At 39.2% G+C, this 25,249-nt stretch overlaps 2 protein-coding genes across 3 annotated transcripts; both read left to right on the top strand.

Moving 5' to 3' along the window:
- The first annotated feature begins 8,083 nt into the window (after positions 1-8,083).
- On the top strand, positions 8,084-11,788 carry LOC112190736 (autophagy-related protein 101). Of its 2 annotated transcripts, none has more exons than XM_024330214.2 (7): positions 8,084-8,307; positions 8,403-8,439; positions 9,093-9,178; positions 9,542-9,637; positions 9,875-10,040; positions 10,130-10,295; positions 11,393-11,788. In XM_024330214.2, exons 1-7 carry the CDS (start codon positions 8,275-8,277, stop codon positions 11,466-11,468), a joined length of 660 nt encoding a protein of 219 aa, XP_024185982.1. In that variant the 5' UTR covers positions 8,084-8,274; the 3' UTR covers positions 11,469-11,788. The 2 variants fall into 2 exon arrangements, with proteins under 2 accessions (XP_024185982.1, XP_024185983.1); XM_024330215.2 differs by having other exon boundaries at positions 11,333-11,788.
- A 9,032-nt stretch (positions 11,789-20,820) lies between these two features.
- On the top strand, positions 20,821-22,167 carry LOC112189829 (methylesterase 10). Its single transcript, XM_024329187.2, has 3 exons — positions 20,821-21,228; positions 21,434-21,574; positions 21,702-22,167. The coding sequence occupies exons 1-3, from the start codon at positions 20,863-20,865 to the stop codon at positions 21,975-21,977; spliced, it is 783 nt and encodes a 260-aa protein (XP_024184955.1). The 5' UTR covers positions 20,821-20,862; the 3' UTR covers positions 21,978-22,167.
- Positions 22,168-25,249: the final 3,082 nt, after the last annotated feature.

The following is a 25,249-nucleotide window of genomic DNA, read 5'->3' as shown; positions in this document are numbered from 1 at the left end:
GACCAATTATATATGTTCTAATTGTGTGAACAAGCTAACTTCTATGAGCTTGTGGTTTGAATGCAAATCACTTTGAACCGTGTTAGTTAATACAAAATAATTGAACATTCTTAAGAGAATAAAAGAAGTAAATTATAACACTCTGAGGGGTCTACATGTCTGAGATTTGTGGAACCAATTTTCAATCACCATCGATCTTGATTTGAAAATTGTTATCATGAAGGGTAAATCTTATCCCTTACGCTTCAAGATAATAGAGGTGCTAATGTGTAATTACTGATTTCTTGGCAATTTCCCCTCTTAATTAATTATTTCCACGGAAAAGTCTTGCAGCCAAACAATTATAATTGTCTCCGTCAAGCATATGAATGGATTAGTTAGCGGGTAGGCCCTATTTGGATTGAACTAAAACAACCCTATAGTCCTATACTAGGTTAATTAATTTTAAACTACGACTACAAGAAATAGATGGTGAATGCTTTCCCATTCACATTCTGTCAACTCATGCAATAAACTGTGGACTCAAACATCAAAGGCTGTTTAAGAAGAGACCATGATATCCATAGTAATTGTAGTAGCAGATAAGAAAGATATGGCTATGTAGATAGTAAAGTAAATCGGATAGTACTGTTCTCTTGTGAACAGCCAGAGAAGTCCAAAACTGATATATCAACCTTCAAATTCTTTGACCAAAGCACTAGATCAAATTGGACCAACGTCTGAACGAGAATGAACCAAGAGTACCCATGCATTAAACTTGTCCTAGTATTTGCAGAACTGGAAATTAGAGAAAGTGCAAAGCTTGAAGAACTTAATGTAGCTTGCATGCATGAGCTAGGTCCCCAATTATCCCAACACAGTGACACACTTTCGTGCTGAGGAAAATGAAATATGAATGGAAAAGGAAAGCACAGGCCACATGAAAAAAGAAAACCCCATGTTGGTTTTGCCAGTAGTGGGACTCGATCGGTTCAAAAATTGAAAACAGATATAATAGGGTCTGGTCCGGTCCCGGTCTGCTTTCCGAAGCCTCGAAATTATTGGTGAACAGATGGTGACGTTCGTACTGTCCACGTACCTGACCGCGCGTGCCGTCCGGAGCGCGAGACTCAGATCAGAGTATTTAGACCAGACATGAGTCACTGACCGACGACGAAGACGACATGGGCTTTAGCGTGCGGGCAGCAGAAAACGACGTGAGCTTTAGCCTTTGTTCGTTGAGGTACACATGTTGGGCAGCACGGGCAGACCGGGCAGGTAATTAGGGTCGCCGTCAATGTTGGTTGTGGTTCTGAGTGGGGCAGTCGTCGTCGCTTTACCTCCTCGATCCTCGGGCACTCTATTACTCTCTGAGAGTCTCTGTTTTTCTCAGTCCCTCTATCCCAATCAGTTGCTTTCTCAACACCATGCAATCTAAGATTCGCTTCGCGCCGAATCTCCCTCAAAATCCAAACCCTAAGTTATATTATTACCAAAAAGAAAACCCTAGGTAATTATATACTAATGCCCTAAACATAAAATGTATTAGTACTGCCTGCGGTATTAAAATCTGATCATCAAATACGATATTGCACTAGCTACTTGGTTCTTGCTCGTACTTCTTGTTCTTGGTATACATGGCATGGTAAAAATCTAATAATTGAGATGAAAAGACCGGAGCCACTAATTTCATATTTCCAAAATCAAATGGATGGCCTAATCGTGTAGGATGAGTGTTCTATTTCATCCTCACAGATGATAACGCAAACCGAAATTAGCATCTCGATCCTCAGTTCCTCACACGGAAATTAGTATCTCGATCGATCTATGTATTTTGGTGCACACTCGCTTTGAGGGTAATAGTTTGGTTGGTTATTGATTCTCACTTGTTATGATTTTGCTTTAATAGTGAGCAATGTTTTAAAACGCTAAGGTGCAATCCGAGGAGTTTTCGAGAGAGCCCTGCATAGGCGTAAGTTTTGAACGATATAAAAAATTATATATATATATAGAGGCCCGTTCTGAAGCGGACGTCCGCACTTCGCTAAAGTGCGGACGGCGATGCAGCGGAGGCGTTCCAGGCAGCGGCGGCGGCGCGCGGCTTGTAGGAGGGAGGCCGGAGGCATCTTGGACTGTTCTGGGCAGTGTTCACGGTCGGAGGAGGTCGGGGTTGCAGGTTCTGGGCAGCAACCCGACCTGCAACTGCAGGTTTTCTGGGCAGCCCTCCAACGACGTCGCCAGCGACTCCACCTACTGCAGACGGCTCCGCCCGACCCCTGGCGTCCTTCCGGCAACCCTCGCTGCTCCGTCGCGCCCCGAGCCGAGCTGCAGCAGCGCCGTCCGCACTTTAACGAAAGTGCGGACGTCCTCTTTGGAACGCCTCCGTATATATATATATATATATATATATATATATATATATTAAGAGAGAGAGAGAACATAATACATGAAAATCCATAAACATGTTTTCTTTTTTATCCACAAAGCTAAACCACTTGCTACCTTTCCATTTACCTTGGCAAAACATGACTTCATGACAGAACCAATTTCTAGTATGACCCTATTACAGAAGTCATAATCGGAGATTTATCAAAACGGTAATAATGCAAGGCAACAACCAAAGTAAATGGCCTCAGAAGTCTAACCATCCTCAACAATTGAACCATAGATGCCACATCAGATTTAGAATTCAAAATCAACTGATATGATCAGATTCAGAATTCAAACTCAACTCAAACCGCTAACCTTGTTAAAAAATTAAAAAAAATATACAAAATCCCTGCGCATATGCCTCTTCTGCGCTTTTTTGGCTTTCAACAGTTTGTAGGTGCACCTTCAATGCCTCGCCGCCTAGACATGAAAACTGATACAATGAAACTGGCAAATTACTCTCTACATTGTTCAAGGTGCGCCTGAAGCGCGCCTTTTAATTCATTGATCGTGAGGTCGTTCGAACTTGCAGATATATGGATATGAATAAGGTTTAAGAATCTTCCATTGCTTGTATGTGTGTGTATGCCTACACACGCGCCCACACACACACACACATATATATATTGCCTAATTATGTTTTGAGCTGCAGTAATTTAACTTAACGTGTTTTTCCTATTAAGCCCGTTCCATATATCATATACACTATCAACCTTATTTCGTAATGTCTTGTTTTTAGGGTCTGTAGTTGTAGAACTTGATATCAACATTTGTTATAGTAAGTAGCCAGAAAGTATACTTAGATTCCTAACTGTATGTATTTAAGGAAAAAAACAATAAGCTTGAACTATCTTCAGATCTTCTTCTTTGTAAAAGGCCGGGAACTGAAAATTTAAAGGAATGAAAAGATAAATCATATCATGTAGATATCATAATTGTGAGAGTACAGTATAATTATTTATGTACGGGGTTGATATGACATGAGAAGTGAGAATAATGCATGGGATGGGAAGGGAATATATAAGGGATGTGATATGGAATTCCACATTCTAAATGTATAGACCCAACTACGGCTGTCCTCTCCTTAAGAAGCAATACAGCTTTTCTTGTGCACCTTACCTTTCGCGCGTTTCGTTCTATTCCGATTAAAGTGCTTTCAATAATTCTGGCCCCCTCCCTACCTCGATCTCTCCTTCACATGCGCACACATAAGCAGCTTGTAAGTAGGTCCAGTCCTACCCATTGTAATTTCTTCTTGTCCTTTCGACAAAAAAAATAAAATCAACAGTTTCCCCTCGATCGAATATCAAACATGTACTAGCGGATTTTATCTCATACGTCGATCTCATGTATAAGTACGTTGATTTATATTCATAGTAGTAAAACTTCTTTTCTTTTCTTTTTTTGTTTATTTTTTTGTTAAATGAGATCAGTCTTTATATAATAGTTCAACAAGCTATACAATAATTACCTGTCTGTGAGGGGCCGTTATAAAGAACCATTACATAGAGTACACATCCAAGCACACCCTAAACAGAGTACACTACTTATCACACCCACTTTTTAGATTAATCCCATAAAAAGGAACCTAAAGCCTCGAAGATGACAACCTAAGATCACTAGCTCTATTTGAGATTGCTTCTAAAACTAATAAGCGCTTCCAGATTAACAAGTGTTTTTCACAATGTTTGGACAAAAGAAAATTAGAAATATACGTTTTTGAGTTCTAGAAACACTTTCAAGTGATTTTTAAGACAATAAACATGTATTTCATGAAATAACATTTCAACTGCTTTAATGACTTGACACTTTTTTTTTAATAACAAAAAACAAACTATATGCTTTTAATAGATCGCTTCTAATGAAAATGCTTTGTAACAAAAGCACTCTCTGAGAAGCAGTTTCAAACAGAGTCTAATAATGAGTGGAGATGTCTTTCATGTTTTGAATATGAAAGTAAACATATTCTACAATTCTTAGACGTTGTTTGATGTGTAGTTAGATTCAAAGACGATATATACGTGTCATTCATATTATAATATAATATGTATGTTACATACATGTTACTTACATGTTATAGTTATACTCTAATATAATGAAGAAGTCTTACTAGGATCGATCTCGATCTTAATTTTGCAATATGTAAAAGTAATTGAGTCTCTTCTTGTATATCTATCTACTCGACGTCTCTTGATGGGGTCCAGATCAATATTCACACAAGCACAGAAAAAAGGGACAAAGTATGGACTATTGAAATCAATCACCAACGGCAACGTACAATGTCACTTAAATATCATTTTGTCATTAGGGTTTGTTTGCATACTACTCTCTCGGGATCCTACAAGGAACTATATTTTGTATTTTTGTAAGAAGCATAGAATTGTAGGGTAAACCCAGAGTAGGTTGACACAAAATTCCTTGAAAGGAGGCGATAGACAGTTCAAAATCATAAACATTCCCACTATATAAGGGCCCCTCAACCTTGAAATTGATATAATGCCACCAAATTTTATAGGTCTCCTCGATCAGCTAGCAGAACCCAATGGAGTCTAGAAATACCTAGGGTTTAAACTTGAAATTGATATAATGCCACCAAATTTTATAGGTCTCCTCGATCAGCTAGCAGAACCCAATGGAGGCTAGAAATACCTAGGGTTTAAACCTGACAAAAGCTAAAATGGACAAAATCCGAGTTGCAGAGATAGTGTAGATCATGTCCCTTGCACAAGGTTTTGCATGCATGTGCGTCTGTGGAACTAACAACAGTGGGAGTCATGATAACCAATCCTCAAAGAGTTAGATAGCTAGCTTGGTGCTTATAGATAATACATAGGATGATATATACAACAGCAAATCCTGGTTCAATTGTATATGTTTCTTGAAAGAGGGCTAGTACGGCTGCTCATAAGAGCAAGTTCACCCGTTGGATCATAAGGTTACCAACTATTCACTACTTTTTAGTGTTAATTTCACTCTCTGAGTCAAGAGCACAGTGTATTTCATGCCTTGGGTCACCCGGAGTCACTTTCTGGATCACCATCGTGACCTGGTGACCCAGGTCACCATGAAAACTCTGCTTGTGACCCAGATGATGGAAATTAACACTAAAAAGTAGTGAATAGTGGGTGACCTGGTGCCCAACGGGTGAACTTACTCAAAGCTTTGATCATTACTGAAACTGCAGAACACATGGGGGGGACATTATACCTGGTTCAATTGTATATAACAGGACTGAGATTTGGTTAAGAACTACTAATTCTAGTGGTTCTAATTGTAATGCAGATTGAGATCGGTTCAGGCCACACATGCATATATTGATACTAAAACCTAACGATATGTCGATCATTTCTCTTTTGATCAATACTGGATTAATAGCATATTGTCATCAGATCTAGAAGATAACTTTGCATTAGATGACATGTTTCGGTGGAAACTAAGGCGGGCTTTACTTGTTTTTTATTCAGTTATATTGACTTATTATGAGGTTAATTAGCCTCAATGATAATACTTTCTTGGAATTAGCATAATCTGTTAGAATTAATGTAAGTAAAATTATTGAGAAGCCGGGCCCTGGTTATATAGGACATTTAAGTATTCAGCTAAGCCGAGTGGTGTGGTAAGGCCAAGGCCTGAATTATTCTCTATTGAAATTGACAGATATATATGGAGCCCAGAAACAGATTGGTTCAATGATCCCATCCCATGAAAAAGACTAATACCATATATATCAAATAGATCGATGAATACAAATTCATCAAAAAACAGATGAATACAAATTTGAAAAACAGTTTGGTTATGTGATTAACTGAATTGGCATACACTAGAATATGTTCTCCACCTATGAACTTATGATTACATTGATTAGGTAGATCGACTCCAACAGCTCCCACACAAGAAGAAATATATATAGAATTGAACATCACAGTTGATCTGCAGATTAATTAATCAAAAATCTACAGCTGCTAGGCTACTGAGATTGACATTTTGTATATAATGTGTGTGTCTGTACATTTGATAAAAAAAAGCATGCATCAATAGTGTGGATTGATCACCGCTAAAATCACCCGAAACCAATTAAACATCATAATCATGCAAAATTACTAGGGCTTCCCTAAATTCCTAGCTCCTGCAACTGAAATCATGCATTATGATAATATGTAGTTGGTAAATTGATATGTATAAAATTATACTAAGAATCACCTTTTGTTTTTCGTTCTAGCAAAAGATCCAAAACATAATTGTCTACGTATATATTCTTTTCACAACTTCAATTAGTGCCACCTAATGCAAGACTGAGATATGCCATTGAATAAACTAATGAGTTATAGCTTTAGGTACTCCACACCAGTCCAAATCTAGACGGCAGCACTGAGATTACATTGCAGATTACCTTAATCATTCAACTCCATCTCAAATATATATTGCTGTTAGTTGTAATTGTCATCACAGTCTTTCTTAATTAGGACAAGACTTGTACCTTGTTGGACTCCCCGACATCATCTACATTGATATTCAACTGCCCCGAACATCATGTACATTAAGAATTTGAAAACGTCCGTAGGACAATTTTTCTCATCTAAAAATAAGGTAATGGCCGGTGTGCCTGTTCATTAATTCCATAAGCGTGTCATTTTTTAATATATACTAGACTCCAAACACACTATATGGGTGTGAATAATTACGTGGGAAGTTATTTAACAAATTGTGGAGAAAATTGCTGCATATATTTTGTTTTTGATTTTTGATTTTTTTTGTTAAATTTTTTTTGTTTTTATTTTATTTGCCAATTGACCATTTTGTTTTTCTCAAATATTTCAGTTCAAATTTTTTTTAATATTTAAGGGATATTTTGGTAAAATTTTTATGTTTTAGCTGACAAACTGTCTTCTCTTAATAATAGTATAGATAAATTAATTTATTTGTTTTTTTCTTTCTCTCCTACAAGACTGAATTCGGATTCTGTCATTTTCTATAATAGACGGAAGACTTTACGGATCATAACAAGAATGAGGTTGTATCACTTTCTACTAGTTAGAGGCACACAAATGAAGAGTATACGGTTGGTTTTTCTCAGGTCATTCCCTTTCAAACTTTATAATTTGAGGTTGACATGCCAGTACTCTCTGATAGCAAATTTTGTCAACGACAGAGATAAAAGAACACAAACATAGATTGGTCTTATTCCCAAAAATACATATGCTATAAGGACAGTTGATCCAAGATATCAAACTTTTATTCGGAAAGCTATAATTTTTCTTTTAAAATACAAGTTTAATAATCAAGAATAATTTAGAAGACATGCTGAACAAACCTAGGAGCTAGCAGACACACATCGCAAATTGCTTGAAACTAACTAGAGTTTTGTACATATTTTTGGACAAACGAATTTCTTTTTAACGTTGTCCCTTAGAGGACATCCTATAAATAAAACGATACCGAGAAACTTTTACTTCTTGTTGTTGACATAACTAGTCACATTATGATTAGAGTACAAATGACGAATAACTAGTCACAAGATATATGAGTTCTTACGCATGTTCATAAAAGCTTGTAGATGTGAAATGACAAGTTTCGGTCCATATAAAAACGGCCCATAACGAAGATTTAAGGCCCAATATGAGAAGGCTTCAGCCCAATGTGAGAAGGCCCACATATAAAGCATACATCATCGTCTCCGGGATCTCTCACCCGCGAAGTTAGAGCCAATTAGGATTCTTACAGTGAAAGGGTCAGTCAGTCAAAGACTCGATTACTTCAACTTGCGATCAAAAACGGTGCCGTTCTATTCACCACCGCCATCGACACCAATCCGCCGGAAGCTAGGGCTTCGTAATCACTCCGAATTTCCAATTCCTTATCTTCATCATGAACTGCGAAGTTTGCCAACTCAAAGAATTGGTATGCTTCATCATCATCTCAATCTGAACAGCACAATTTTGATTCAAGTAATTAGTTTCTGCCTAAAGAAATTGAAATTTTGCTGGTTTTTCCAGGAAGTCGAGCACTTTGAGATACGTGAAGTTCTGCGCTGTAAGTTTCCGATAAGATTGAACCTTTCCTAGTTTTTTTATTTTTATTTTAAATAATCTGTGGAGATTAAAAATTTTAGTGGAGCTTTCTTGAACAATTTAAATGAGATATGTGTTTAGGTTTGATTGCTTTGTGGGATACAGAGATTGGAAATGTTGAAGTATCTGTATATAAGGTTTGTTGAAATTTGGGGAGAGTAGATTCTTGTTCAATTTTGGTTGGGTTTGCAATGGCTAAAGTTATCATTTTGTGATGACAGTGAGTTTTTGTTTCGGTTTGCAATCATGTTTGATCGTGTATGATGTTACTTAAGGACTTGAAATTTTTTTATGCGCTTTGTTAAGTTTTACAATAAACGGGATTGAGAATTGAATACAAGAAAAACATCATCAAAGAATTGGTTTCAATGTGAAAGTTTTTTATTGGTTGGTTCGTATTGCTCAGTTAAGCATGGCTTGAGCAATAGAGTATGTGGCAGTTTTTGGTCTTTAAAGCCATGATTTCTGCTGTATGGAGTTCGGTCATGGTTTGTATGCGATTGTATTTTCTATCATGGGATTGCCTATGGTTATTGACCTGCACTGAATCCAGTATGATATTATTTGTTTTTTTTTTTTTCACATGAAGTTACAGCACTTTGAACATGGCTGCAGGCATACTTCACACAATTGTGTTCAATCGAGCTTTAGGTCTCGTGCGGCCGAAAGATGTTGATTTGGAACTTTTTGAAATAACATATGTAAGTGTTTACATTCTCCAAAAGTTTGGCTGCCTTGGTTTTGTACTGAGCAGTTAATTTTGAATCATTTTCTTTTCTTGAGCGTATCATTACTTGCATTCCCTTTGTCTGAATAATGCATTGAACTACCAACGAAAATCCACATTTAGTTCAAGGGTGTTTTGAAGACACTGCCAATTCTGACTTGAAATTCTGCTGCAGTCCTGATGGCACCTGAATTCTAGCTTATTTGACCAATAATTGTAGCATCCAATTTGTTGCCCTATGTAGAATGGTATCAACTTTTGGCATTCTAAAGGCTTACATTGGTTTGATCTTAGTCTTTGATATGTGTTATTCCATTTAAACCTTCCTCTTATATAGGTGCAATGTGGAGATCTGGAACTTGAAAAGAAAATAGATGAAAAGATTGAGCAATTCATTAGTTGGGTAGAGAAACACCCGAACAAGAAAAGTCAGGTTTGCCATCTGTACTTGCTAGTTGCTTAAGTAATCACTCGATTTGCAACTAGATTTTATTTTTGGTAGAACTGATGATTTTTCGTTTTGAACTTTTGCCTCCATGCTTGATTTCTCAATTCTCACCCAAAAGTATCCTGTTATATTATTTCATTGTTCAGTGAAAGTTTTTCAGCATTATGAATATATATAATTTGTAGACATGTCCTAATTAACTGCCATATATTTGTGATGTAGGTCTGCTTGTCTTTCTTTGAAGTAAAAAACAAACAGCCATCTTGGTTCACTAACAAAACAGAGCGGCTGTATTGGGAACAGTGGTATATCAATTTGAATGTGGCCCAAAACCCAAAAGCACATTCTACCAAATCTCATCACTCCAAAGTTGTAGTTGATCCAGGAGGTACACTTACTATTGTGCACTGTTTGAAGCTTCACTTTCTCTAAGGCATCTGATCCTAACTGTTTTATTTGTTTGACCTATGACTCCAGAAAGTGCATCAGAGGAGAGGGTTGCTCGCAGAGCTGCACTTGAAGCAACTCTTCATGAAGTTTTGTTTCAAATAGTGAAATTTGTGAATGAGAAGAAAGATCACGTTCCCCCCATACCGAATCTTGAGGGTGTAGTCTCTTTCCCGTATGAAATAACTATCCCAAGGTTGGTTCTCATTTTACTTTTAGATATATTTTTTAACCAGGTCCTATATAGCTAACATCTTCCATTGGAGTGAAAATATAGTACCTAAAGATTTTCAAAGGCAAGTAAAGCTACTCATCCTTAGGCACTGTAACAGTGTAGACTTTTAATGAAAATTCATGTTGGTGGTTTTTGGGATGTCATAAATTTAAAAAAAAGATTTTACTGGGAAATATCCTGGTGCAAAAAAGCCTTTTATTTCTCCTTCTCAAAATAGAATGTAGTCTTATCAGTGTAAAAGGTGCAATCCAACTTCTCTTTTCGTTGGCTTCTCACACTTGATTATCCCAGGTGTATCTAAACATCATTATTCCTAGGTTTATCTAAACGTTTTAAAGTTTTTGTTAGTGGTGTGGAAAATGAATGATGTTCGATTTTTTGCCTTGTATAGAGGAAGCTCAATTCGGTAATCTTGGTTGCTTTCACTTTAGGATGCTTATTCAGGTTGCATCTTGTCGGGTCTGGATATGTTGAGCAAATACATGTTTAATACATACTTTATACACTTGTTTATGTGTATGCCAGCATATAAATAAAAGGAAAAAAAAATGACTGATTCTTGGAAACATGTCAGTCTCTTTAGCCAACCCAGAGAAACAGAGGATTAGAGCATATGACCAGCATTAGTGAAGTATTTTGTTCAAAAAGATCAAGACAAATTGGTTTATCTAATTTGGTAAAATTGGGAATAAAAATGAGATTTATAACTTATTCTCCAACCATAAGTTTTACATCTTCAAGCCTGGTGTAAAGACACTGGTCTCGCATACCACTTTACCTTTGTTTCCCACCTGCCCAAACCACCATGCTTATGTAATGGTAGTGGCATGCTAGTGTCTGCTTAATGAGTAGGTCCTTGTAATCTTTATCCTTGGTCATATTAAGAATAATGTCCTTCACTCCTTCTGGTTAGCTAAATATGATCGACTACTCTGAGCATCTAGCTCTTGTTTTGTTGACAAGAAGTTCTTGTTGTTGTCAATGTTATGACTGTTTAGGAAGTTTCTCTGAAGCTCATGATTAGACTGCTGAGTTAATATTGTGATGCCATTGGTCAGTTCCTCGGACTCCGCATTTGGGATGGACATGATCAAGAGGATGCTGCAGACTGGCCATCCAACCATGCTTAGCTGATTATCTGAGTTTGTGTGCTATGGCATTTCTCTGATCTGCTTCTGAAGGTGAATAAATTCTTATGTTCATAATGACTCGGAAGGTGCATGCGTGTCCTAAGTTGGTAACCTTCTGCAAAGACTAGCAGTCAATGCAAGGTTTGTTTCTCTGTAAAGAAGTGGTTCCAAGTGATTCCTTTGTCTGTAACTATGTAAATATATTTCCTTCATACCATACTTTCTAGTTATCTTTATTGTTTCTGGCACATCCCTTGTCTTGTATATACCGGATCTGGCACAAGTTTAATCAATCAGGAAAATGAATGTTGATACTTTGTTTGATTTAGGTAATTATGGATTTGCCCTATCACTGATCATTGACAACCTACTCGTAATGTTTGGCTTCGACGTGCCAATTTTTACTGGATTCAGATTACATTAGCACACCAACACAACCTATTTACCAGCAGTTTGATTTCAAGTTTTCAACTGGGACAACCTGCTCAAACCAAATTGTTGATTTCAATTGGGCTTCAGATGACCCGCACCAGTTCCCACCTTTTCTAAGTTGGCAAAATTAGACCCAAAATATTCCATCGAAGACCAAATCTTGGGGACCATTCTCTTGTTATCATAATTTTTTCGAAGTGAGAGTTTTCTCCCAGACTGATATTTCTCGGACATAAATGAGTTCGAAAAATATACGATTGGATTTGTAGAAAAATTCTTACATAAGGCAAATGTACTACTACCACGTGGGATTGCTCAATCAAAACTTAGAAATTTTTTTCATTGTGTTCCGAAATTATTCTTAATTTATTAAAGTAAATATCCTGTATATGCAAGGTTCTAAAAAATGCTAGGCGCTAGTCGGGTGGCGGTGACCCGGGGACTATGCCGTTTTTATTTTTTTATTTTTTTAATTATTTTTGTGACCTATAATAATATAAATAAAAATATTTAAAGTCTAAAAATTAATTATAAATATAAAAATAGTCAAAATATAGAATAAATTAGGGTTCAGGACTGTTGCAGCTCAACCTTATTAATTCCCATTTAGTCTAGCTAACCCACTAGTATTTTGTCAAGGTAGTAGACCACGATGACTAGTCCATCTGTTGTGGTCCTTGCAGCCACGTGTTGATCAGCTGGATTGTAGAGGACAACATCACAACTATATTATGTACCTACAACCATTTTGACAGGCATCTCTGAAAATGAATTAAAAACTACTTTCTGCGTTTCCAGTATTTCTCTGCAAATTTTCTTCTTTATCTTCCTTGCATAGTTTGAATCCTAACAACTGGTATCAAAGCCATGACCCTCCGTGGCCTGCAAAACCCCACCCCTTCAGTCCTTTTTCTCCTCCGCCCTCGTCGAGCCACCACCTCCACCTCCCCCACCAATAGATCAACCCTCTTCTTCCTCCAACGAATCCGATACCCAAGCCCTCAACTTTCAAAACACCATAGATTTCCTCCAAAATCAGAATGAGGACCTTCACCACTCCTTCGAAACCTTTCAAAATCGGATGTCTGCCTAGTTTGCAGCCTTGCAAAACACAGTGGTGGTCTCCTTGGTTCATAGTCAACAACCTCCAGCTAGCTCTGTCTCTAGCTCCCCACAAATCACTTTTGGGTCCTTGAACTCACCTTCCCCCATCTCTACTCCGGCAAGCGGTGCCTCTAGCTTCCCTCAGCTGCCTCTAGGCACCGATACCCCCACCACTCTACCACCAACCACCACCCTCACTTCTCTTCCACATTCCACTCCATCTTCTCTGACCCCTTTACCACAACCCCAATATTCTTAGTCATACCCACACCCTCAGATTCACCCTTCCCTACCTCCTCCTGGGTTCTACTACACCGCCGGCCCCTCAAACTCGACCACTTATTCCACCATCACCAGCACTACTGACCCACAATCACATCCCCTCATACTCCACCCCTTACCCCCTTACAAACCCCAACAAACAACCCAACCTCACACATACCACACTTTTAAACCTCCCCAAATCGACCTACCCCGTTTCACTAGTGAGGATGCCATGGACTGGATCGCCATGGCTGAACGTTACTTGCGGGTCAACCGGATTCCCCTGCACGAACGAGTCACCATAATATCCTCCCACTTTGGGCCAGTTGCTTCAGTGTGGATGAACGCTTTTGAGCAGTGTCACCCACACCCAACCTGGGATCAGTTCCTAACAGCCTTCCTAGAACACTTTGGCGCCCGCAGCACCGCTGATCTCAAATCACAGCTCACCTACCTGTAACAAGAAAATTCAGTGGATGAGTTCATCAATGAGTTTACAAAACTCATGCCATGCTCTGGAATGGTCCGACGAGCACCTGCTACATATTTTTCTCTGTGGCCTGAAATATGAGATTCGTCACGATGTAATGGCTATGGAGCTTCGCTCGCTTTCCCATGCCCACCGCCTTGCCAGGTGATACGAGGCGAAAGTCAAAGACCAACGTGCTGCCGTGAGCCGTAATTTTAGGCCTTCACCGTGGGCGTACACAGCCATACCACCAAATGGTCCACACTATAGTCCAATTCGAGCCATGAACCCAGGCCCCACTCCAACAACCCAGCACACATATTCTTTAACCCACCCAAATTCGAACACAGTGACCGGTAAACCTGCTGGTCCATCCAAAAGATGGTCGACGGCTGAGCAGCGCGACCGACGAGAAAAAGGCCTCTGCTACACCTACAATGAGCCATATACCAAGTATCATGTCTGCAAAAAGCCGTTCATGGCTCTACTGGAGGCCCCAACCCCTGATTCTATAGAAGACTCTTCTGAATTCCACGACGTCGTCGTAGGGTTGGAGGACCCACCTATTGATGCAGAGGCTTTCCTCCCTCTCCATGCCATTACCCAAACCAAACTAGGTGAGATGATGCGCCTAATTGGTTCAATAGATGGCACTCCTATTCGGGTTTTCATTGACTGTGGCTCGGCCATGAACTTCCTTAACCCAGCTATTGCTCAGAAATTGAAACTTCCCATCCATCAGAGCCCCCATATGTGTTTTTCCTCAGCATCATGCCAAACCCTCACCCCCACTGGTGCAGTATCCCGGGTGACCGTATCGATGCAAGGATACTCGTTCACTGACAATTTCCTTCTATTACCAGTGGCTGGGTGTGACTTAGTTCTTGGAGCTCAGTGGTTAGATCAATTGGGTTTCATTGGGTGGCAATTTGCTGAGAAGATTATGTTCTTCGCGGTTGATGGCAAAGGCTACTCTCTGCAAGGGATTACGTTGGGGAAACAACATAGTGACCGGTCAGATATACTTACTTTGGTCAATTCAGAGCAATTGGACCCACTCCCCTATTCATTGGCCCAACCCAGTTGCAGAGAGTTCTCGGCCCAACCTCAATGTGTCCAGGCTTTGCTCCAAGATTAGCAGGACTTGTTTGCTCATCCATCAGGGCTCCCACCATCAAGGCCCATCGATCACAGGATAACACTCATGCCCAATTTTGGGCCTATGAACGTGCGGCCCTATCGTTATCCTCATTCCCAAGAAGAGGAGCTGGAAAATCAAATCAAGGAAATGCTGACTGCTGGTATCATCCGGCCTAGTTCAAGCCCATATTCATCCCCTGTCCTTCTAGTGAAAAAGAAAGAAGGTACATGGCATTTTTGTGTTGATTATCGAAACCTAAATGCCATAACGGTCAAAGACCGCTTCCCTATTCCCGTGGTTGATGAATTGCTTGATGAATTACACGGAGCAAAATACTTTACCAAGTTGGATCTACGGTTCGGATACCATCAAGTGAGAATGCACAAGGATGATATTGAAAAAACCGTATTTAGATCTCATGATGGGCACTTTGAATTTATGGTTATACCATTTGGGCTTTCTAATGCCCCATCCACGTTTCAGGCCTTAATGAACCACATTTTCCGACCTTTACTCCGTAAGTTCGTTTTGGTTTTCTTTGATGACATTTTAATCTATAGTTCTAATTTGCAGGATCATATTTTGCATCTTGAGACTGTATTTCAGCTGTTACGAGCCCATGAGCTCAAAATCAAACTCCAAAAGTGTTCTTTTGCAAAGCCCAGTGTGCAGTACTTAGGCCATGTGATTGATGAAAATGGGGTGTCTGTGGACCCGGCCAAGGTACAATGCATTATGGATTGGCCCAAACCAACAACTGTTAAAGGCTTGAGGGGGGTTTTTAGGCCTTGCTGGGTATTATCGTCGATTTGTTCGTCACTTCGGTTCCATTGCACAACCATTGACAGAAATGTTGAAGCATGACAAGTTCCACTGGTCTCCAAAGTCAGAAGAGTCTTTTTCGAATCTCAAACTGGCAGTCACCACAACACCGGTACTAGCACTACCTGACTTTACAAAGTCATTCACAATCGAGACAGATGTGAGTGCGAAAGGAATAGGTTCAGTCCTTACTCAAGATAAACACCCAGTATCATTTTTTAGCAGAGCATTGTCAGACAAGCAACAAGCATTATCCACCTATGATCGAGAGATGCTAGCAATTATGTTCTCCATCGACAAGTGGAGACCTTATCTTCTGGGGAACTCTTTTATTATCAAAACTGATCATCAAACACTAAAGCACCTCTTGGATCAAAGAATCTCAACACCAGCACAACATAAATGGCTAGCAAAGCTCATGGGGTACAATTACACTATCGAATACAAGGCAGGAACGTTGAACAAGGTACCTGACATTTTGTCACGCCAACATGAGCTAATGGCTATTCAGACTGTCACAGCCCCTCTCTTCGATAGCATTCAGCTTATTGACAAGGCTTGCCTCAACGACTCAGAAGCCAACTCCATCATTCAGGCTCTAAACCAAGGATTGAAAACAAAGTCCAACTTTTCCATTCTTCATGGCCGGTTAATGTATAAAAACTGAATCTATGTACCTGCTTCTTCTAACTGGCGAGCCAAAATCCTCCACGAGTTCCATGCTTCACCTTAAGCAAGCCACTTCGGCTACTTGAGAACTCTAGCTCGTCTATCTCGCAACTTCGCTTGGCCGGGAATGAGGAAACAAACCAAACTCTTTGTAGCTTCTTGTGATCAATGTCAAAGACAAAAATACGAATCAATCCATCCACCAGGACTCTTACAACCCCTGGCAATACCAAAAGATACTTGGGAAGATATTTCAATGGACTTTGTTGAAGGATTACCAGATTCAAAAGGCTCCAATGCCATAATGGTAGTTGTGGATCGTCTTTCTAAGTATGCCCACTTCATCCCTGTCACTCATCCATTTATAGCATCTCAAATCGCAGAAACTTTCATGAAAGAGGTGTTTCGACTTCATGGGTTGCCTAAGAGAATTGTCAGTGACAGAGACCCGATTTTTTTGAGCCATTTCTGAACAAGCTTCTTCAAACTCCAAGGCACTCAGCTTTGCCACAGCTCGGCTTACTACCCCCAGTCCGATGGCCAATCAGAGGTAGTCAACCGTTCCCTTGAACATTACCTGCGATCTTTCGTCTTTGATAAGCCTTCTTCTTGGAAGGATCTGATACATTGGGCAGAATTTTGGCATAATACATCTTTCCACTCAACAATCAAAATGACACCTTTTGAAGCATTATATGGGAAGCCCCCTCCATCTGTTTTGAAGTACATCCCAGGTACCACAAAGATGCACTCAGTCGATAAGGCTCTGCAAAATTGAGATAACTTGCTTCTCAGCCTCAAATCACATATGGCACTTGCCCATAACAGAATGAAACAATTTGAGGATAAAAAACAAACAAAGAGGGAATTCATAGTAGGTGATTGGGTTTTCTTGAAGATTCACCCCTACAGACAGAAGTCATTGGCTAAACGTAGTTCAAATAAACTCTCACCTAGATATTATGGACCATTTCAGATTGTGGAATGGATCGGAGCTGTGGCTTACCGCCTTCACCTCCCAGCAAATTCCAAAGTTCACCCGGTCTTCCACGTCTCTCTACGTAAGAAGCGAATTGGAGATGGCATCCCCATATCTTCCATTCTGCCACAATTCGATCTGGAGGGTGACATATCCTGGAAGCCATTGAAGGTCCTTGACATGGGGTTCAGAACAAAGAAGGGTCACCAGATCATGACCTGGCTGATTCAATGGCATGGGATGCCAGAAGAAGATGCAACCTGGGAGGATGCACGAGTTATTGCTGCCAAATTTCCAGCTTTTTGCGCCTGAGGACAGGCTTTTACTCGGGGGGGGGGGGGGGGAGCGAGAGAGCACTTGGGGAGCACTTGTTGCAGCTTAACCTTATTTAATTCCCATTTAGTCTAGCTAACCCACTAGTATTTTGTCAAGGTAGTAGACCATGATGACTAGTCCATCTGTTGTGGTCCTTGCAGCCACGTGTTGATCAGCTGGATTGTAGGGGACAACATCACAACTATATTATGTACCTACAACCATTTTGACAGGCATTTCTGAAAATGAATTAAAAACTACTTTCTGCGTTTCCAGTATTTCTCTGCAAATTTTCTTCTTTCATAGTTTGAATCCTAACAAGGATCGCCTAGTCCCCTCCTAGCCCGCCTAGGCGGACTCCTAGTAGCCCAGCGCCTAAGGGCAACGCCTAGGCCAAAATCCGATCGGTTCTTTATCGCCGAGCGCCTAGGCCGTTTTTTAGAACATTGTGCATATGCACTGATTGGTCAGTCCTACTAAGCACGCGGGACGTCTATCCTATTTAAGAATCTCTCAAATTTGTAATTGCATAAAAAAAGCTCTAGAGAGTTTGATTTCCAGTTTGTAAGCGGACGCTTCAACTTCACTTGTGGAAAAAAAGTACATGCGGATGTTTAAATATCATAATTGGAGGCTCCGTTCATATTCTTTTTTTTTTTCCTTTTTTTTTTTTTTTGAAAGTCCGGGCTCTTTATTTGGCTTCTGAGGGGGGTGTATTGTATATGGAGTTAGTGGAACTTTTTAAGAAATCTATAGAATTTAAAAGTCTGGGTGTATTCAATATACACTTTTAGTAGTCCATGAAAATCTTGGGGTATTCGATTAGGATTTTTAAAGACTTTATGAATTCCACCAAAATCTAGGGGTATTCAATTAGGAGTTTTAAAAATCAATAAAAGTTCAGAGGTATTCAAAATTTCATTTATACTTATGGAATTAGAAAATCAAGGATAATCATGGACTTTGTAGTGTTAACTATACATACCAAATTCCAATAATTTTCTAGCCACCAGACCAAAGATTTGAAAAAGTCTATCAAATATTTTTTTTTTTTTTTTTTTTTAAATCTATCAAAGTTCTCTCTCTGCGCTAAGAATTGAAGTTGGTTATCTATCATCTCTCTTTCTTGTTTCTTCTTATCTTTTCTCTAATTTTTCATGATATCAATAGTTTTTGATACCCAACATGTTCATTGTAGTTGTTGAATGTGATTTTTTTTTTGTTCAATTGTGATACTTGAAACCCTAGTAGCAATAAAAAATGATTTATGAAACCCTATGACCCAAATATTATGGTCTACCCCTAAAACCTTGAATAGTGTTGCTATAAAATACTAGGTTTTGTTTTATTAATTAATTATTCTCATCGATTTGAATTTATATCATGGTTCAAGGAAAGCTTGAACAATTGAATTTCGATTGATTGATTATAGATCAAGACATTGATCAATATTTTTATGATATCTGTTAATAGGTGAAAACAAAATTGATGAGAATAATTAACCATAAGCATCAAGTGATATGTATTGTATCTTTAAGTTGATTGGGAGATTAGAAATGAGAACAAAATAGCTAGACAAAGTAATAGTCATTCATTTGAGTCAAGTTATACTAGAAGATACTTGACCATTGAAGAGGCAACGAGTTATTATCTTGCTTTTCATTTGGATTGCATTAGTTGTATTCTTTGTGTTTTATTTTTATTTACTAGAAAATCTATACAAGTCATTCATAATAAAGTATATAGATTTTCAAAAATCAATAAAAAATCTGTTGCTAAAATCAATGGTTTTAAGAAATCAATAGCAGTCTATCAAGTTTTTAAAGAGTCTGTGGACTTTTCAAAAAGTCTGTCGATTAAAAAAAGTCTGCACAAATCCAAATATAATACACCCCCCTGAAAGACAAAAAGCTGGATTTCATTTTAATACACATTTGAAAAATTTCCATTTGAATGCGCAGTCTTGCCATTCCGAGTGAAAAAAAAAAAAAAAAAAAGAAGAAAGAGAATGCAATCATTCAATTTTGGAGTTCCTATTCTGAGTAGAAAGGAATAGGACAAAATGGACAATGCAATATGGGAAGTTCGGAAATAAATCCACCCACGATTCTTCCCATATATGTTTGTCTTTTTATTTTTTATTTTTTTGAGAAGATGAAAATTCTATTAATAACCAAACAGATTACAAAGCATTGGATCCATAGTTATGAGACCGTCAATATGAGTGACTTCCATGAGCCAAAAAGGCCCAACCCCTAACCAAATTTTACGCCCATACTCGCGAGCTACAATGAGTAACAACCAAACCTGTACCGATACAACCCAGCCACCAACATTAAGATGAACTGGTTTCACCCGTTCGGAAACCACATCCCAAAACAGCTAGACCCTGTGTAAGGGTGATTCACCACCATGTTGATAACCAGAAAGCATCGACAAAAGACCAGACCATGACACAGCAGAATGACCATGACACCATAACAATGGCATCGACACTCCACTAAAACACCCAAACCCTCGCTCAAGAGAGGAGGGACTTATTAATCCTAACCACGAACTAAAGACTAAAAGCCTAAAAAAAACAAAGAAATAAATTGCCACAATCAACTTTCCTTCTCCACAAAATCGACTCAAGCTTCACAGAATCAGCCACAACAAATTTGGGATTGAGGTTGGTAAACTCGACCCCAATTATCTGACATCTAAGCCAAGGACAAAACCAACTTGGAGAGAAACTCCATCTCTGAAATCTCCTTCCACTATAAACCCAGATGGAAAAACTCTCCAACCCAGCATCGTCCCAACACCAACCCAATATCAATACGCCTTCCAATCTTACCGAGATGACCACTCCTCGATTCCCCAAGCTTTCTGCAACAGAACACCGATCCGCCGTTGTCTTCATCTGAGAAAAAGAAAACGCCTCCTGTCGCAGCCCCCAATCTTGATCACCTCCCGCCACCAAGTGAAAACAAGCCCATCTGGCCACACTCTTCGCTCGCCAATGAGGCTGGTAACCGTCATTGACGGGAGAGCTCAACCGGATAAGCAAAGGAGCTGCCTCTGTTTTTTCCAAACCCGAACTACGTTGCTCCAATTTTAAATGTTTTTTTTTTTTGTCTCTCTTCTGCTCTAGCTTTTTGTATATATATCCACTCATTCTAAGCTGACTATCTACAAGGCAAAAAACACAGCACAGGTAAATGGATGAGAACCAAAAACACTTTGTTCTGGTTCATGGAACTTGCCATGGAGCATGGTGTTGGTACAAAAGCATCGCCCTACTCCGGGGCGCTGGTCACCGTGTCACTGCTCTGGACCTTGGTGCTTCTGGGATCAACTCCAAGCAGGTGAACGAGATCGCTTCAATTTGGGATTATGCCAAGCCATTGATGGAGTTCATGGCTTCTATTCCTCATGATGAGAAGGTCATACTGGTTGGGCATAGCTACGGTGGCCTTCCTATATCTCTAGCCATGGAGAGGTTTTCTCAGAAGATTTTGATTGCAGTCTTTGTCACAGCCTATTTGCCTCATTACAGTTCTCCACCAGGAACTCTCATACAAGAAGTAAGAAAAAGCTGCTGTCTTTATTCCACCGCTGTTAATCTTACTCACAAATTGTCATTCTGCACTCTTATGTTACTATTTGTTTATGCTTAAGAGACGTTCACAATTTTCGATTGAACATTAGATAGTTCTTTATATAATGTTATATATTTGGCTTCAGAACTAATGCTGTTTGTGTTCTTTCTTTTGTGGGATGGAAACAAAGTACTTGAAGAGGACCTCAGCGGAATCCTTGTTGGATAACCAATTTACATTCGACAATAACACAGAAAATCCGGCAATTACTTCTGTTATGTTTGGTCCAAAGTACATGGCGGCCAAACTGTACCAGAACTGCAAGTCAGAGGCAAGTGAAAAACTGCTATTAGCTATTATTTTTCCGCAGTGAAGACAAAACTGAGAGTGAAAATAACAACATTGCGTACGTTTTATCTTATTGATGTGTAGATTTTGATATATTTAGTTCGATGCAGGACCTGGAACTAGCTAAACTGTTGCTAAGGCCATCTGGGATGTTCATAGAAGAATTGAGCAAGAAGTGTCGGCTAACAGAAGCGAAATTCGGGTCGGTGAAGAGAGTTTATGTGGTCTGCGAAGAAGATGAGGTGATGGAGGAAGACTTCCAACGGTGGATGATTAAGAGCAATGGTCCGACAGACGGAGTGAAATTAATTAGGGGTGCTGGTCATATGGTCATGCTATCAAAGCCCCAAGAACTATGCCAATGCTTATGTGAAGTTGCGGAGTAATTTTCCTAATTAAGTTAATTAGTGTGTACGAAACCTTCAACAACAGATATTTAAATCTATTGGATCTCGTATTTAGGTGATGTTACATGTGTTCTTCAAACTATTAATAAACTGATCCACCTTTTTTTAGTGTGGTGAATGATTGCTACGTGTAATAAATGACAAACTTTATCAAGTTGATGCTTGCAAATCATGATGGAAGTAGATAGGAACGAATGAATGGCCACTCAAGATTTGCCCTATGCTAATGCGCTACGTACATCTCCATGCTACGTTCTTCTATATCTATTATCTGAATTTAACACTTGAGAAGGTCTGTGCTAAACAATTATTGAAGCCAGCCATATCCCTTGGTCCCATCGGTCGATCCAACCATGTGGGATTTGAAGCTTTGTGTAAGAAAATTTAAATGGGGGGTTTTATTCATAATTGTATCTGCCTTTTGTTTTCAATGTTGATGGGACAGAATTGGACACAAATATGATTGGGTACCGTCCACATATACATGCACAAAGATGATGAAGGGTGGTTAATTTGTCCGGGAATGTGATTTCCGTGGACTTTACTCGACCCTATATTTATGCGGGAGAATATTGCAAATGATCACTCAATTTTTAACTATTCAGCACTTTGATTACTCACTTTTTAAATATATCACTTTGGTTACTTAACTTTATCTCTGTTATTCACTTTAGTTACTTTGATAATTTTTTTCATCGTAAAAAAATTATTTGCCACAATATTAAGAATATTTTCGTCCAACCAATTGTGAAAAATTGAGAAATCTGAATTGAAATGATTGGGAGAAGTGATTAAAGTGAAACAAAATGCTCATTTGGTGACCAAAGTGATTGACAGAGTAATCGTTGAGTGACTAAAGTGATATATCTGAAAATTGAGTGACCAAAGTGTCGAATGAGTCATACTTGAGTGACCATTTGTGAAATTTTCCCTATTTATGCATATTGAATAATCCAGTATAGGATAGCAGTGCACCGTAATAGTAACTTGCTTCTAAGATAAACACAAAACTTTAATAGGTAGGGTCGGCCCTATGAATTTAGAGGCCCAAGGCAAATAGAATTTCAAAGCTAAAATAAAATACTTAGATAAATATAAAATTAAAATTTCATAGCATCATTGAAATATTACCCATCTTGCATTTTTAAATGCAAATATGCTAATCAAACTTACACAATCAAATTTGGGAAAAATTCACCAACGGTGTCTGGACACTTAGGGGACTTTCAGAATGATACTTAACCTTACAAAGTTATCAATGTGATACCTGGACTCATTTTTTCATATCAACGTAGTACCTACGACCAATTTCTGTCACGGAGCTGTTAAATTTTGCACGTGCATCGCACGTGAGTCACTTAATGAAGACAAAAGGACCGATTTACCCTCAAAAGTTTTTTTTTTCCCTTTTCTTTTCTTTCTTTCTATTTCTTTTCTTTTCTTTCTTTCTTCTTCTTCTTCTTCGGTTTCTTTATTCTCTCCTTCTCTCCTTGCCAACACCACCGCAACCAACACCAGACCACACCGGTCGATCAGTTCAACCAACACCACCGCCGAGCCCATCGAGCCCATTTTCTTTCTCAATCTCCGGCAAAACCCTCTTTCTTCCTCATGGTCCTCTTCTTCTTCATCCTCGTCCTCTTCAGCAATGGGCAACCTAACCCTCTACATCCTTGTTTTCCGGACCTCCGTCGGCATCGTCAGCCTCTGCTTTCACTATCAATTCTCTGGCCTACAATTGCCTCTGATCGAAGTTGGGTTAGAGGCCGAAGTTGTCGGCTAGACCGATGAAGTTGCAGGTGAGGATGGTGTGGAGGTGTTTTGCATGTCGGGAACGACGGAGATTGGAGCTGTGATTTGAGAGTGGAGGGCTGGCGGGGTCTGAGTTTCTAATCAATGGTGTATAAAAGGGGGTCGAAGGAAAGAACGAGAGTGGTGGTGGCTAAGTCATCGGCGGCGGCGGCGGGGATGAACTCGGAGTGAACGGCGAAGCCTCAGTGCACAATTTCAATTTGCTGTAGGATTTGAAGTGGGGGGAACCAGAAACATCTACGGTGCATGAAGGCTGATTGAGACACAGCGGCGATGGGAATCAGACGAGCAAGATGATTTTGAATCTTGATGATTCAAATCAGGGGAAGAAGAAACCAAAAAAGAAAAAGAAGAAAGAAAGAAAGAAAGAAAAGAAAAAAAAAACTTTTGAAGGTAAATCAGTCATTTTGTCTTCATTAAGTGACTCACGTGCGATGCACGTGCAAAATTTAACGGCTCAGTGACGGAAATTGGTCGTAGGTACGACGTTGATACGAAAAAATGAGTCCAGGTATCACATTGATAACTTTGTAAGTTCAGGTATCATTCTGAAAGTTCCATAATTGTCCAGACACCGTTGGTGAAATTTTTCCCATCAAATTTTTCAATAATATATTTTTCAATAGATATCATAGCCTACCACTCAATCTCTCTTGTGACATAGTAGACCGAAAGTAAGATTTAATTAATCTCAACTTACAAATTGTGCGACAAAACCTCTTGTTCAAAAGTCATTCCAAATACTCAAGTTAAATCAATATTTTCATTGTTTTCTTTTTGAATGAATAAATGCTTTTACTGCAAAACACATTTTTAATTCTTTTTTAATTTTTCTGCCGCCTTCTTCTTCTTCCTATATTTTTCGGTTTCGTTTGGGCTGGTCACGTGGGCAAGCACATATGTTTAACTTTTACTTTTCTAACTTATATTTAAGAGTCCTTGACCCAAAGCACCAAAATGAGAGAAAATTATCCCATTTACCCCAACAAAAGATTTTTATTCCCATTAACACAATTTAAAGAGAAATAACACATATACCCTCAGCTTAATTATTAAACTACAATATTGCCATGCAAATCTCTCTCCCCTCTCTCCAGTCATGATTCACAGCCCTATCTCTCTCCCCTGCCGGATTCCGAATCCGACCACTACAATTAGCTTCTCTCTCTCTCTCTCTCTCTCTCTCTCTCTCTCTCTCTCTCTCTCTCTCTCTCCCTCTCTCTCTCCTGCCGGATTTCGAATTCGACCTCTACGATCAGCTTCTCTCTCTCTCTCTCACTCTCCCCCCTGCCGGATTCCGAACCCGGCGAGAAAAATTCGAGGTCCGACCTCTATGATCAGCTTCCCTGCCGTTGTCGTATTGGAAGCCGTCTCCAGCGAGGCCGATAGTGAAGGTCGTGGAGTCTGAGATCTAGCGTCGCCGGCGTCGAAGTTAGCCT

This window comes from Rosa chinensis, chromosome 2, assembly GCF_002994745.2.
Source record: "Rosa chinensis cultivar Old Blush chromosome 2, RchiOBHm-V2, whole genome shotgun sequence".
Classification (NCBI taxonomy): domain Eukaryota; kingdom Viridiplantae; phylum Streptophyta; class Magnoliopsida; order Rosales; family Rosaceae; genus Rosa; species Rosa chinensis.
This window is presented reverse-complemented; position numbering and strand designations above follow the sequence as displayed.